This window comes from Lutjanus erythropterus, chromosome 22 (assembly GCF_056507025.1).
Source record: "Lutjanus erythropterus isolate fLutEry1 chromosome 22, fLutEry1.hap2, whole genome shotgun sequence".
NCBI lineage: Eukaryota > Metazoa > Chordata > Actinopteri > Lutjaniformes > Lutjanidae > Lutjanus > Lutjanus erythropterus.
The window spans coordinates 17,614,895-17,631,402 of record NC_139338.1 but is presented as its reverse complement, the minus strand read 5'-3'; the positions used below and the strand labels follow the sequence as shown (position 1 = coordinate 17,631,402).

Sequence of the window (16,508 nt, the reverse complement as noted above, 5' to 3'; positions counted from 1 at the left end):
AGTGCATACTTTGTAAGGGCCAATGCAGTACACACTAAAAGTAAAAAGAAAAAGTATGAGATTTGGAACACAGGGTGTGTGTGGCTTTGACAGGTCTGCCAGCAACATCTTTTAACCATCTTCAAAATGTGTTTTTCTTTTCGACACAGACATAGCCTAGCACATGGCTAAGGATCTATGAATATATTGATACACTTGAGCGATATTATGTTTTGTGATACTGTATCCATTATTAAAACACTGTATCGTGATACGTGCAAAAATTCTGGCATTAGAGTTAAAAAATAGCAATAAATCAAGTTGCTTACAGTATCGCAATACATTGAATTGTAAACCCTGTACCTATAATATTTATCTTATTGCCAGATTCTTGCAATACACATTCAAACACAGCGCATATCTAAATGTTTTGTTTTCTTGTCTAAGTACAGGAAACAGTAAAGTAGAAAGTTGACTGAGGGTCCGCTAGAAGGGACGGGAATTAGGAATCGTCAGTTTGCAGGCTTGTTCAGTTTGAGCGTTTGTGGGTCACAGACTTCGCCACAAACACTCTCAACACATGTAAAACATTCACATAGCTTTATACTGCCTTGTTGTGTATCACTAACATTAGCTCAGCAACAGTTAAAATGGCTGCATCCTGCAGGAAGCCAACCTTGAGCTAACATTCAAAACTTCCCCAGGGGGCTGGAGGAGAGAAATTACTATCCCATAGCTTTAAACAGTCGAACTCTTATTGGATAAACATCGGAAATTAAAAACAAATCAAGGAAGTGTCACTGCGGGGATAATTGTGAGCACAGAATTATGTTTGAAGTTGTATTTTTAGAGAAGGGCTGAACCATACTTTTCATTTCTGTACAGTTAGATCTATCAGGCTCACTACAGGTCAAACATCACCCTAGTTTGAAATCACTCACACTCATCTGTACAACTCTGAATCTGCGAGAAGAGGACAAGCAGGCATGTCTATGGAGTATCTTACATATAACCACACAACAGACACTAACTAAAAAAATCAGATGAGCAGTGAATGCTTTATCAGGTAAGTATACCAAACTAGCTAAACTCTATCTGTAATACAGCCATATAGCATATGTTGTTTTAGTTGAAGTCGACACCCAGCAAAACTAACTATCCTGACATGTCAAAAAACACAGTTCAACAAATATTAGCATGATTTCCGTCCTTTCAATACGTCCCGGGTGAAAATGTGAATCACGATGCAAGATACAACCAAACTGTATTTCAAACCTGAGCCATAAAAGTCTAACAATCCTACGTTAGCTCACATAAGCCCTGGGTCACTGCCCTTATCTGCAATACAGAGTGAAAATGTAGAATCACAAATTGCACAGGATCAAATTGCAGGAAGAGGAGAATAAAAGTAGGATGAGTAAAAACAATGTGCTTTGCTAGTTACTTTTGACCTTCACGGCTTTTTTTGGAAACAAGGTTTTTGGGGAGTTCTTCAATGATTCCTGTTTGTGATGAGGCACAGAAGAGGGAGTCAAAATCAGAGGTGATAAAGGGGACCTCCCGAGTAGGATTCAGCCTCAAATCTTCCACTCGAGGATCCACAATCTGCCACAAAGCAACCAGTGATTCTTACTGCAATGCAAGGTTTCTCTAGGTAGTTTGACTGCCATGTTAGCCTCGACAAGCAACACTCGGCCAGCGTTTTGGGTTCAACACTGACTTTTCATGAGGCTACAGAGATCACTGTACAAGGTAGATGCTGTACATACAGAAAAAAAAATCCAAACATGTTGACCCCCCCATCGGGCAAAAAATGTACAAGAAATAAAAGGAGGAAAAAAAAAAATCAAAGCTGCGATTGCAATCTCTTTCCACACATCATGGATTTACGTCCCAACGACGCCAGTTTTTCTTTTTTTAGATAAGTCAAATCTGTACACATGAAATTAACGTTAAATTAATCCCCATCAACGAAAAATTGCTACAAGCCTAAAATGTCACATATTGGGCTCTTATTTTATAATCTTCTTCAAACTAGTGATCCAAATAAAGACAGACATGAAGTGTGGGAGTCCAGTCAATGCAGTCGGGGTACATACCACAGGTCAGACCAATATGAAGGGCATGCATTGGAGCAAACTCCAGGTAACAGTGGAATGTGAGGAGGACCGATATACTACACAAACCTGAATCTTCGGTAAATCACTCTTTTTTTTCCCCTCAGATCCACTCGATAACCACATGACCATTTTTGTTGCTTTTTACTAAGACTCTGGTGCATTTTTTATTTCTAAAAAGTTGCCACTGACCACTAATACTAACAGAAATTTGTACAGATGATTGTACAACAGTGGAATTCTGCACAGTGAGAACGTCTGGTGCTCATGTGTCTGAGATTCCTCCGAAAATATGAAATTCATACATGGTCAGATGGTTAAAGGGTAGCTCTGCTCTATTTTCAGTTCCCATTATACCAAGTGAGTCTGACCAGAATCTCTGAGTAAAGCCACTTTCATCTTGCCTTTGCCGTACAGATTATGCAGCTTCCACAAATCAACACCGGCACCCAACACATCTTTGTCACCACATTGTCACTGACCCTGTACTGAGACATGTGTTTAATTAATTTGTTTTCCAAGACTTGACCTCATTAAGCATTTATTTTGCACTGCACAGCGGCACATGTAGACAGGCAGCTGCAACAGGTCAACAAAGAGTAACAAAAAGATAAGTAACATGTCTAGGTAGCATCCAAATCTAAAGAAAATGACATGTCTCAATCAATATGTTGAAAAAGATATGCTTAGGAAGCATTCAGAGTTGATTTATTGGCACTACACGTTTTGTATTTTTCTGCAAAGTGTGCTAAGACACCTCATGTGTGATTGTGCACCTTAAAAATACTGTCTAAACTACAGGATAATATTGTAAAGCTGCGACCCCGGGCAAGCAAGACCTAAGTAGTTCTGCAGTGGTCAGAATCAGTTAGCATTGTGGAAAAAGAAAGGAAATCAGGATTCAGGTCAAACTGGAAATATATATTTTAAAAGTGAAATTTGGGTGAAGAGATGAGATGTTCACGGGGACGTTTCCTGCCTACGACTACATGACACACCTTAAAATGCGGAGATGATGACAGGGAGAGAATGTGAGAGCAATCGCGACGTCTGTGAGGGGAGAAAACAGCTACAGAATGGGAGGGGTGTCAAACACACCAAAAGGCTAGATATCCATAAAAATCCTTGTTTAGTAGTAATAATAATAATAAAAAAATCAACTTGTTTAAATATGAATATTATAAGTCTGCTTTCTCATGGTTAGGAAATCAAATATAGTCTCTGTGGGGGTTAAAGGAGGGGGGCGGGATGGGGGAGCCCTCCTATCACTACAACTCCATGTCCTGGGCCTCGTCTTCTGAGAAGTCAGACATGGAGCTTTCAGATGAAGAGTCACCTGCCCCCTCTTCCTGCTCCTTCAGAGCCTCCTCTGTTGCATATTTCTGGATGTACTCTGTAAGGGGAAAAGAGAGCATGGTCAGACAGGAGAAACTGAGAATTAATAATGATCAGATGACTTACGGTTCATTACCATTCAAAAGTTTGGAATAACCTGTTACGTTAATGCTTTTCTTCTTTCATTCAACAATGACTAGTGTGACACTGATAAAATATACAGTATAATTCAGACACCAAATGTATTGTTTGCATTTGAAATAGCTTTGGCCCTGAAAGAATAATAATTCCATGATTAAAACTTTCATTTAGTCACAATTTGATGTCGAATTTGTTGGCCAGTTCAGAACAAGTGACACCAGATCATTACTGAACCAAAGCTATGCTTGAAATTGGGCTCTAAATATTTTTGGAGCCTGTTTTTCTTTGGGCCCTTTGGGGCCAAATTCTGCCTTTTCTGTATCTATTTATAATAAAAATGTTGTTAAGAAGGAAAGAACCAAAACTAAATTCAGGTGACAATTCAAAATATAATAGGAAATAATGCAGTAAGTAGTTTGTCAAAATAAAACTCCTCTGCCACTTTAAAGTTTTTATTGGGGAGGACAAACACATGTTCTAAATATAACCAACTTTCTATTATTGTGTTAAGTTTTAAGAAAAGCTCAGCTAAAGCAACCCACATGTTAATTACAGCTTGTTACAGGCGTTTTTGTGCCCAACACTGAAACAGAAACATGTTCCTGTTTAAAATCACAGATTTTGATGCTAAGCTCCTAATTTCTTTTACCAATGATTGACGTGTTCCTGTATTCGTATTTAACAGTTGCCCTGAAATATCTTTCTCTTTTCTGCCTTTTCTATCGTCAGTCTGATCATACAATGTTTTGTTCTCCATATACAAAATCCCTCATAGAAAATATCATCTATTTGTAAAGAGGAGTTTGTAAAGCCTAAAAGCATGAAAGACAGTTCAAAAAATATGGAGTAGCCTTATCAGCTACTTAACAGAATCAAACTTCTGTGTCAGGTGATTCCAAACTTTTAAACAATACTGTATATTCTGTCAGATATTAAATTCCCAGGCGTGTAATAATCTAAGACTCTAAAGGGATCTGAGATTTTGATTAGGTTGAACCTTTGATTTTCTGCTTGTACTCCTCTGGCCGGTGAAGGTACATGGCAGCTGCATCTCCATTCAGTGGGTCGATGGGGTTTGGGTAAGCCAGCAGCTGGGGCAGGAAGGACTCAAAGATGTTGGTCAGATCTGGGGAAGAAGACGACAAAATATTACGTTACCAAGTGAAAGAAATGAGTAATCAGGATGTTGCATAATCTGTTGATCATTTCATGTCAGGCTTCTTCCAACTATTAATCTGAAGGAAGCTGATGAAGAAATGCTCAACCAATATTCAGCCAATTATATGTCTCATCTAAAACTGCTGCCTCTGTTAACTGGCCACAGGAAAGCTCATAATCAATTTTCCCACCTGTCAGTCAGTGATGATCATATAAAAGGATCACAGACATATGGTGTATGGTGTTTATGTTAGCAACAAGAACACAAATGTAAAAACCTCAGCCTGACCCACAGACTAGAACCACACTAATCCCTTTCACTAGCTCTCTGCTAGCAGGCCTCAGCAGCTTCCTCAGCTCTGAGAGAAAGCTGAGGCCTAGTAGGAAAAAACCTGCAATTCTGCTCTCATCTCCTAGGTGTCACCGTTGGGTCCATTCAAGTTGGGAAAACAAACACTTCCCTACAGTCTATTGTGTGGTATTATCATGTTTAGCTGATTTAATCAGGTGCTTTTGTTCCCTCTCGCTTTGTGGACACTCATTACAGACAATGATTGTTTGATTGGCTTATTCTTCCATTGTCCATTTCTTTCCTCAGACACTCGACAACAAAATCTGCGGCATTTTATATGAATACAAACAAAGGTAAAATCACACAAATACAAATCTAGCAAGGGTTTTAATCGATTCTACATAAAAACAGACAAAGCTACCTCATTGCAAACACTGGAATCAGAGTTAATTTTGAATGAAGTTGCTTTAACACCATTTAGGGTTTAAAAACTCTCTTCAGGGTCATATCCAGAACATCAGTGAAAATAAATGGGGAGGGATGCTGAAACATCTGCTAGGGATATTACTGTGAAGCCATTTACATTGCTCAACAGCTATCTTTGCTGTGTGTAACGAGAATCTAATGGGGAAATAGGGAGAAGGGCACAGGGGCATGCAGAGCAGCAGAAAGACACACAGCAACGGTGAGAAGAGCAAGTGGTGACAAACAGCAAGTACAATTGCTGCCATTGGGAGTATGTGAACATGTCCCTGTCTCTCACAGCTGACACACAGTAAATCATTCCTGGTGAAGGTTGAATGGTTTCTGACCTTGGTGAGTGAGGGTATTACCTCATTAGTGTTCCTTTCTCCCCTCAGTAAGTAGATTAGGGGCAATTGTGGCCTAATGTGTCCATACTTGATAGCGAGGAGCCCACAGTCAACTTTTTGGTGTCGATGGCACTGTGTCAAGTTCTTTGCACATAATCATAAAAACCCCCAGTGAGGAAACTTAATATGGACACATAGGCAGCGGGGGGCTACTCACCATAAAGGGCTGTCCATGTCTGGTTGATGACATCTAAGCACACTGTCCCTGACCTGGGAAAGCCAGAAGAAAACAGAGTTAGAGGGGAGAGGCCAGAGGGGATCTGTATGCAATGTGTGTCCCAGCTCAGTGGTTGGATCCTTTCAAGTCCACTATCTACACTGATAATATACAACTGCTCCAACAGGGCCGGTCCTTTTGCAAATGTGGCTGAGATGCCATTTTTCGGGTGCACAAAGGGCAAATGCCAAGGTAGCAAGGACATAAAATAATGAAAATAATGATTTAAAAAGATTTTATTATAATGCATTTTGTTTGGTAATTGTTAACACATAAAATAATTAGTATCTCAACATAATGACTTAGTATCCAAGTCATTATTTTGATAAAGCTTTTCATCATAATGACTCACAGCAGAGGTGTCAACCTCAATTTTATCTAAACTGGTCATTTGAAAGGTAACAAAAGCACAGTTCTTATTTTCAGGTGATTATACACCAATGAAAACATGCAAATATAATATTCAATTTCTGCCATATTTTGCCAATAAACCCCCGTAAGTCTTACACACAGGACCTTTAAAGATAACCTGATGTGTATTTACAATTTACCTGACCATTGTGTGTTGAATTGAGACGTCACAACTTGTACTGTAAACACGAGTATCATGGAACTTGCCCCAGTTTACCCATGGTATTTACACCTTGTCAGTTGTTTCCCGTTGATAAATGTAAAACCCTCTGATGACAACTGCCTGAATTTTCAGTCGTTGTGAATCACCACTGACTTGTGTAGGGAGGAGGCACAGGTTCAGCCTGTCCATCAAGTCTTCCCAGAAACCAACCTTCATGGACGGTGTCCTTCAGAGGATCTGGCCACTAAGCAGTGGATTAACAGGCCCAGAGAAACAAAGAGCTTGGCCGGGTTCAATATTTGTATGATTTGCTGCTGTTAATACACTGTGCCAAAACTCGTGGCTCATATAAAAGTTACCGTGTGGATCTTTTCAACCATTTCATAGCCTAGAACCATAAAATATGAAAAGACAAAATAAAAACAAACTTTCAGAAATATTTATATTCCCCTCCAGAATGATGTATGTACAGAGAGGTTGTTGAAACAATTATCTGCTCAAAGTGGAATGTCTGTCTGTGCTCATTAAAAAACTAATTTTAAGGCATGGGCCTATGAGTTTGGAAATCAATCCTGGTCCAATATTCAACTTCCAAATGTGTGATGTGGAAACCTGAAGCCTCCAGTACACATGCATTGGAAATTGAGTTTACAGTAAGGTAGGAAATACCTGTTGTCCAGCAGTTCAACTTATAGGCCTATTTACAGAATCTGGATTTTTAATTGAGAAAGAGTAGATGTCATTTCAGAGATTTTAACAAGATAATTGGGCTTTTTTGTGCGCACAAATTATTATTGAAAGTAGAGCAATTTATATATAGATTAATACATGTCTGGAGTGGATCATCCATGAATTCAGCTTATGTTTTTAGTTTTCAATATGACAGGGCATCTTTTTACAACTTAACAACAAGCAAATGTCATTAGATGAGCTTTATATGAGTGTTAAGAAACAATAAGCCAATAGTGTACACTGCCATTGTAGTGTCAAAATAACAGAAACAAATGAAAAACATTAACCCCATTATACAGCCAATTCAAGACAGGAATTTCCCACATTGCTGTAGAAACACAACGCTGCTGTGTTACACGTCACGTCTCTTTTGCTTCCAGAATGCCGTCTTTGGTTCAGTGTAAAAAAGCAAAGCTGGCGTAATGACGGGTCTTCTACACCGCAGTATTGCAGGTTGTCTATTTAAAAAGGGCTACAGACATTTCAAATACTGGTATTGATAGAAAATCATGACTGAAATCAACTTACGCTTCGTCAATGTTGGGATGAAAAATCTTGTTCATGAATCCTGAAAAGGAAGGCAGAAATGAGGACAGTGAACCCTTAAAATGTGATCTTATAATCCTTCATGCCATGGTAGAGCCCCTACCTATTGATGGTGATTTGAAAGGGTATTTGTCAGGAAGATCTACTCGCACCTTCCACACGCCTCCCTCATACGGTGCTGTACATGAGGAGAAGACACAAAGCATAATGACAGAACACTGTTGAGGACAGAGGAGAGACTTTCATTCCATTGAACATCATATTCTATCCTTCATGCACTCCAGTGGATTTAGATACTGTAGGGTTATATCAATTTTCTACGCTCCTTTCTCCTCTGCACAGAAACACAACAGAGCGAGGGCCACTTGAGAAATGAGCTACACATAACCACTTTTCTCTTTGCCATTTTCTTTTATTTTATGCAGTAATGTATTTCAGCCCTGGAGAATTCTCTTCTTCCAAATCGCTTCATATAATACACTGACATCAAAGAGGAAGAGAATGAGATGGTGCGGGTGTGTGTGTGATGTTCTCCCAGAATAGCTGTGTGTAACAGGACCCTTATGTGCTGTACTGGAACTGAACAGCACCACAGATGACTGAAAACACACTTGTTGAGGATGAATGGAGGCGAGCATGTCCATACACACATGTGGACAGACAACAGTGCCATTTTATTTGGCACAGTTTTGAGGCATCATAAACAGGGTCAAACACCCACTTCCTCTCTTTATTGATGTGTAAGTGGTAGTGGTTTCAGTGCGACAGATGTTACGAACAGCATACAGAAGGAGTATTTCCTGCTGATGAGGCTACTCTCTTCATCCAAATTCCCCTCAAGCCTGGCTCCTCTGTGTTACACTCTACGGCCTCAGGGCTGGTTTCAATCCATTTTACGTTCCTGGCCTGCTGTGACGAACCTCTCTTTATGTTCCTAACAAGAGAATGACTGAGATTCCTGTGCCGGCTGCCCTCAGGACAGCATTCATTGCCACTTCACACTCTGTTTAGAGTTAAACTAAACATGAGATGTGGTCCGATTATCTGCTTTTAATAGCAATGTTTCACAACTAGTTTTAAACATTTTAAACATTGGTCATAGGTGATTAATGGAAGAACTTTAAAGATCCCAAGTGGTGGACACACAGATACATTTTTCTTCATTTGTTTCATATATCTTTGAACCAAGAGAAGAAAATATGCTAAGACGGGGTTGCACCTGCAAAGATTAGTTCCAATCAGAGATTAAAATGTGTAAATCCAGATTTAAAATTAAGTAGAGGTCTTTTGCAAACTAAAAACTTATCTCTGTTTTGTCACTACGAATCTAATGATGTAAACCAAAATTAACTTGTTTACCCACATTAAATTACTAAAAAATAAAAAAAGATAAATCTGAGGGCCGTCAGGACCTACTAAGTACGAAAAAGGGGGGAAACTGTTCATTTCCAGTGTTCCACAGACATCAGACTGGCACAGATGGGTACTTTGCAAAACTCCATGTCAGTGCCATGGAATACTGACAACAGAAAATCCTACAAATATCAATACAATTTGTCCTGTTTTTGAATTATGATTTTGACAAGCTTGTGTACATTAATGTCAAGTTATGTCAGTTTTTTCAACATAATTTAAATGACAGAAGTTTTTCATATTCATTGTCATCAAAATGGCATTTACACTGCTTCGAAAAAATAAAGGATTGCCTTTGTTAATTCAGAAAAGAGAAACACTTACTTCCTTGTGGTCCAAAAAACTTCACTACAAATTCGTTGAGTCCACTGAGGATGGTGACTTCATGTTTGCTCTCAATGCTGTAAAGTCTGTTAAGGAAAACACCTTCACGTGACTGCATACACATGTACAGACACACCCCTGACAATTTTTCTGTAATATTCAGGATCACTAACAATTTGGCCTCTGTGAAATGGTAATTCAGCTGCAGTTATTTCCAGTTTAACATCTCATCACAAGCTGTTGTAAGGAAGACATGAGTAGACTGACCTTTTTCCTCCCTGCATCATTCTTTCATATCATACAGAGTTATGAAAACTAAAGAGAGAAATGATAGCTTCTGACAGATAATGAAAACAAATCAATGTAGGAAAATTACTCTTGGATTCTGTTCTGACCCCTAGCCCTGGAGACTTACTTCCAATGACAATCAATAGCTTCACGTCAATTTGTCATTGTGCACGTCGAATTATTATCCCCACACTCAATGTGAAGCATGCCAGCCAGTGATTCCACAAGAACAACAACAAAAAAAATCATGCCCACTCACATTAGCTAATAGATTATATTCAGCCATGCTTCATACACCATGCAAGCCTCCTTCCTCCTGTCACTCTCTAACAAACCTCCTGGACATGAAGCACAAGTGAAACAGTAAAGAAAACCATCTTCTTATAAAGAGGGCCTGACTGTTACCACCTATACTCACAAAACTTTTTCATCATTAGACTATATTAGGATTATATAAAACAACTTATTTTGCAGGGCTGGGCAATTTGGACAAAACTGAATATCGTAATAGTTTTTAACAAATACCTGAATATCTGGATTTATCAGTATCAATATATTGCTAGCCTAGTTTGTAAGAATCAATTCCTTATTAAACTTTTATTATGAAGCTTGTGATCAAACAATCTGATGCACAAAAGCCAACTTAGAGCCTCTGGAAACTTGGCTTTAAATAGTAAAAATGCATAATATGATATCAAAGTTGAGTGTTTCATTAAAGCAATACCAAAACCAAAAGTGAAACTTCACTCAATATCTACTCACCCCTGTGCTGATGTGAGGATGAGTTCACAAAATAATCTAGTACAACTGAAGTAAATGGTGACCAGCTTTAAAATGTAAAAAAACAACACAAAAAAACCCACAAAATGTCTTCATACTGCATAATTTCCGTAATGAATGTCCACTTGCAAAGCCATAAATGGCAATGTTTTGAATTTGGTTTAAAACTAATCTGTAATACTTTTACATGTACACTATTCTGCACATACAACTGTTAATTACATAGTTGGAAGGCCATTGTGGATTTGGGTTTCCAGTAGGGTTGGGCTACTGCATTGCCATATGACAATGTCCACAGTGAAACATCACAGTAGATGATGATTTCATTGCTGGGTCTAAAAGGGTCTTTGACTCGGCACCATGTGCCTGTACCTTAGTTGTGTTTAAAAAGAAAATCATAACCACAACATGGAGATGTAGTGCAATGAACAGCAGGAACAGCTTCTTTTTGTTTTGTCTCCATATCAAAAATGGAACTTATGTAACAACTCTGAGGGGACACACTACCTCAAATACGGAGGGCTTTTAATCACAACGTTATGCTTGTAGAGGGCTCAGTGGTCGATGACTGTCACCCCTTGCAATGGGCAATATCATCATCCACTGGCCCAACCTTTTCCACTGGTTTCCAGAGACTTAAGTGGAGAATCTCCCTCCACCTGAAACACACATACGTTAATGTCACATACATGTAATTCTGTTCTTCATAATTTACGCTAGCGGAGACAACTCGCCCATATTTCAGATTAAATTATGGGAGATTGCTCAGTCCGGCCACAGCGGCTCCATCAGTCCAAATACGCAAACAATCCAGCCAGTGAGAAGCACTGTGACAAAACTGAGTCTGACAGCTTCCTTTGCAGCGCTCTGTGATGAAGTAGAAAACTCTCAAAATAATTTGAACCTAACTGCCTCCAGATTGCAGATAATGTAGATTCTGTAAACACTCCGGTGTACAGATGCTTCGATGTCAACTACAGTATGAGAGATGAATAATAATAACACCAGATTAGCTCATGACCTATATTTTAATGGGATGCAAGAATCTTGGCGCTCCAAAAAAAGACCACTTGACCTAACTGATTTATTTGTGATTACTACCTTATTTATGGTTTATTATCATTATCCTCCAAACCTATTAACAGGCTGAGGTTTAGACAATCTGTATATACCCACATCATCTACCACAGAAGGTTGTTATGGTTAGCGAAGGAAATAGCCATCCAGTGTTTTCCTCTGCAACTCCAGTTACAGACACAATTACAATAATAATAAACCCTAAATTACCTTATTTTCATTCAGAGAATCGTATGGCAAATCCCACATTACAGTTATATAATGTGTGTGTGCTCTGATCATTTCTGATCTCTGCTCTAACACAAAATAATCACAGAGAAATGATTTCCCTTTCATGTGAGCAGAGGCGAAAAGCACAGGAAATAAAACTGAGGCAGAGAGAGACTTCAAGAGAAAATAAACAAGTGTAAAAGAAAGAGGAAAATGATCACAAAATGAGACTGAAAAGAATGACACAACACATTAGAAACAGAATGTACAAAAGATGGGATAAAAATCAGTTTTCCATGCCCCACAGTAGCAGCTGGCTTGTCAATCCTGATTGAGTGTGTATCCCATTAGCAGTAGCGCTGACCCCCAAAGGGTTAAATCAAACTGGAGGTTATTTTAAGCTCTGGTTGAGTCTGCGAAGAGCAGACTGAATCCCTGGCTTCAACAAGGAAATGTGTCATTGTCAAGACATAAGAGGAACCTCTCTGTTCTTCTGTTTCGTGTTGGAGTCAAGGAGGCTCTTTGATGCAAAGTCAAAGGCAGAATAAATGACCACTAACAGCAGGAAGACAATACTTATCTAAAGCATGCTAGCAACAACTAGCTAACAACTAGCAAATAGGGAGACTCAAGTGAGACTACAAGCATTATGTTTACATTCTGCAGCTCACCATGTTCTGCCCTTCATGTAAGGACATCTCTGCACCTAACCAGTAGTGAAACTACTGGTGTGTGAGTCAGTCAGTGTGTGTACAACCACATGAGAGAGAGAAGCAACGCTGAGGAGGGGGATGGTATGGACTGTGTGTGTTATGTTATAGAAGACGGCAATGAGGGAGGGAGGGACATAAGCTAGTAGTGGGGTTGAATCAACACCGATTATACTGCAGCCTATTTGACATTGGCCATACTGACTGAGAAGCCAGACAAGATCTGGTTTCTCTGTGCAAAATTTGATTTTTATCTTTCACACAACTAGTTGACACTTACGGGTTAACAGGATACTGTGAAACACGCGGTCACTTTACAAGACAGCAAAATTACAAGTATGCAGAAATGCAAAGGTCGGGGTTATAGAAGCCTGTAAATATTCATGTACTGTAGTGAGACCATATGAGAGTGGGATGAGGTGGGGACAGGGAGTATCTCATATTGCACCGACTGACTTCTCACGTACTGTTACACTCACATGATAATGATGTGAACGCAAGTTACGTACTCATCACACACAAACAAAATCATGTGCACGCTAATTTAAGAGCAGTCAAGAGTCACAAATAACTGGGCGCCTTCCATCTGTCTCCACCATCACTCACCAACCCTGCTCTTACTACAAAAATTCTGGGTTACTCATATTAATACGGGTGTGGTCTTTGAGGATTTGCCTGTTTACAACCATAGCAACAGCACACAGACACATTAGAAGTTGAAGTAGGCAATTTGCACATTCACAATGCAGACCTTCCGCCTCATAGTGCTTCACTAAGCCCCTCCCACCAAGTGACGCACCACACATACACATATATTTTGCAGAGCTTTAAGCGAAACGTCAGGGTTGTCAGCCATTGTAACTAGGGCCCACAAATAGAGGATTTCTGGGCCCAACGCCAATACCAATATTAGGGAATATTTTTGTACAAAATACACAACACATATATATGTGTATATATATATATATATATATATATATATATATGTACATACATAAACAAACATTTTCTTTGCAATGATCCCTTATTTCTCACTGCAGTTTCAAAGAACTAGTGTGTAGGATTTGAAGGCATCTAGCGGTGAGCTTGCAGACTGTAAACAGTTCATCTCTTTTCTGTTCCAAGCATGTAGGAGAACTCATGCATAACGCAAAAGGCCGTGTCTAGAGCCAGTAATTGTTGGGACAACATACTTATCTACCAATGTGACACTATCATGATACTTGTGTTCCAGTTATATGTAATGCAATTCTTAAGTATTGCAATTTGGTATTAGGATTATTGCAATTTTTGTTTTTTTCCAACACTAGACCATAGGAAAAAGGTGAATCATTCAATTCAAGAGATTGTATCATGAGTCTTATGTTCAAAATCAATGTCTATCATGTCAGTTAGTCTTTCTGAATTTTTTTTTCAGTATTCAATTTTATATTCCATTTCTGCCATATTCTGCTTATAAATCCCTGTAAATTTTACACACTGGACCTAAGTAGTAAAGCCAATCCCAAAACTGTAAACACACTTTGATAAGACTCTGGCCATTCTCCATGTCATCATGACACAATGGTCTAATCCACTGGCCTTTTGTTTCATACCGTGAGACCCAAAGCTCCAAGCACTCATTCCTTCCACCCAGTAAATAACTGCAAGTCACTCACAACAACAGCTCCCTCCCCCTTATGAAGGAGTTTGGCAGGTCTGTTAAAACAGAAGGGAGTTCCTGGTCGAGCTTGTAAATTCCCAACTGTTTGATGGGGTAGAAGATGTACTGAGTGTAGTTGACAGTCACTCCAGTCAGCCAAACTGAGAAAGAAGGTAAGTGGACAGTCACAAAACTAGATAGGCAGGACATTCAGTACATACCAATTATTGTAACTGCTGCAGAGTTTTTTTGTTTGGAGTTTTTAAAAAGAGGTGACATGATACATTTTATGGTGAAGGGAAGGCAAACTGGTTTCACCTAAATCACTGACAAGTGAAACACAAATTGGGTTATAAAGTGTGTTTACATGCACATTAATGTTAAATTGATATTTAGGGGGTAAAGTATTGTGCTACAGCATCTACTTTCCACTCAAGTGAATTCAAAATATAAATCACTGATTAATTAGTTAGTTACTGATCGATCCATATACTGTTTGTCCACACATGTAATTTATTCTATCTGTATATTAATGTTAGGGCTGCACGGTATTGTAATAAAAAAAAATCATATTGCGATTATTTTGACAGATACTGCTGTGACATTTGTTGCAGTCTGTACCAAACAAATGTTTTGTTTTGTGTTTTCTTTTACATTTGGTACTTCAATATGTCTTTTTGTCACATATTTTTCCTTCGTCAAAAAATTGCAGCTTCTTTGATCTGGATATCGTACTTAGTAATATATTGTAATTACAATAACATTTGGGTTAATTGTGCACCCCTAATTAATGGGAATTCACACATTCATTGTCACCTAAGCAAGATTAAACAGTTTCAACAAATTTTAGGAAAATATACTCCTAACAACAGGTTCTTGATCAATGTTATGCATTTACTTCTTCCCCATTCCCAGCATAACGACTATCTGTCCATCCCCCCACCTTGGATTAGTATAGATAAGTCATAATCTGTGGATAGCATGAGGTCAATATCCTTTTACACACACTTCTAATCTGATACACAGAGCCCAATCAATCCAGAAGAACGTACACACACATCCTCATTGCTGTATCTCAGAAAGCCCTGAACTGCAACAGGAACATGGCCTCCTTTGTTAACACCATTTCCCTGCAAGACTTATGACATATAATGACATAGTATCTTGAAAACACACTCACTTGAAAACACTGTGTACTTTCAGGCTACCAATTAGCCTCTTTAAAACGTTTACCCAAGCACTAGATCAATATTATCCTGATTTTGAACTTTATAAAACACATGTAAATGCTTAAGCGTACAAATATGCAGTAAATAGCATTTACAGTTGTGGTCTAGACTTGTCTTTTTTTTTTTCTGGTCCATCCAGGCTGCTATCCTTGTCTGACCCTGGATCAAAATAGCCCATCCTGACCAACCCCTTTCTAAGTATGGAAAACAAACATGATGGGGAATCATGAACGGCACTCTGTCAAACAATGTGGCGTCAACTATGCTCGAATATCTCTCTCTTTGGAGGCAGAAGATGTTGATCTGGCAAAAAGGAGGCAGTGGCTAGTTTCAAAGCAGTTCCCCGTCTCATCTTTCTTTTGAGGAGAGGAGGGGAAGGAAAAGTCCACACTATGCTTTCATCAACAGGGTGATGTAATCAAGCTAAAAAAAAATCCAATTCAGCTTCTTATTTGCTTACTTGATTTTTTGTTTATATTCAATTTCTGAAAAACAAAGCAATCAAAAAGTGCCAACATGCTTTATGATAACAATATCAGAACAAAAAGAACAAACCGTCTCTTCAAATACTGTACATCTGTAAGTCTTGTACAAACAAATTTAAAGACCGAGCTGACTCCACTGACCAGTTTATGCTATTTACAAATCAGAATACAATACTCTGACCACCAGCTGACACCTCCAGCTTCAAGTAATCCTTTTAAAGGGAATGTACAGAGACTCTGGGGCAGACTAGGCTGAAAAGACAGGAAAGGCAGCATATCAAACAATCCTAAAGACATGGAGACAGCACTAGGTTACTAAATAACAGAAGGGACACCATGCTGAATTTCCAGTTATTAATGGTGCTCGCCACAAAAGAAGACCATCAA

At 38.8% G+C, this 16,508-nt stretch overlaps 1 protein-coding gene across 1 annotated transcript in view; it reads right to left on the bottom strand.

The window, feature by feature from the left end:
* Nucleotides 1-2,250: 2,250 nt before the first annotated feature.
* Nucleotides 2,251-16,508, bottom strand: part of ube2h (ubiquitin-conjugating enzyme E2H (UBC8 homolog, yeast)) — a 28,096-nt gene continuing 13,838 nt past the window's right edge. Inside the window, exons 2-7 of the mRNA XM_084710643.1 lie at nt 9,701-9,777; nt 8,067-8,141; nt 7,946-7,985; nt 6,052-6,104; nt 4,570-4,698; nt 2,251-3,489 (exon numbers count right to left, since the gene is read on the bottom strand). Coding sequence (XP_084566769.1) covers nt 3,365-3,489; nt 4,570-4,698; nt 6,052-6,104; nt 7,946-7,985; nt 8,067-8,141; nt 9,701-9,777 — 499 coding nt within the window. The 3' untranslated portion in view covers nt 2,251-3,364. The remainder of the gene's footprint in view (nt 3,490-4,569; nt 4,699-6,051; nt 6,105-7,945; nt 7,986-8,066; nt 8,142-9,700; nt 9,778-16,508) is intronic.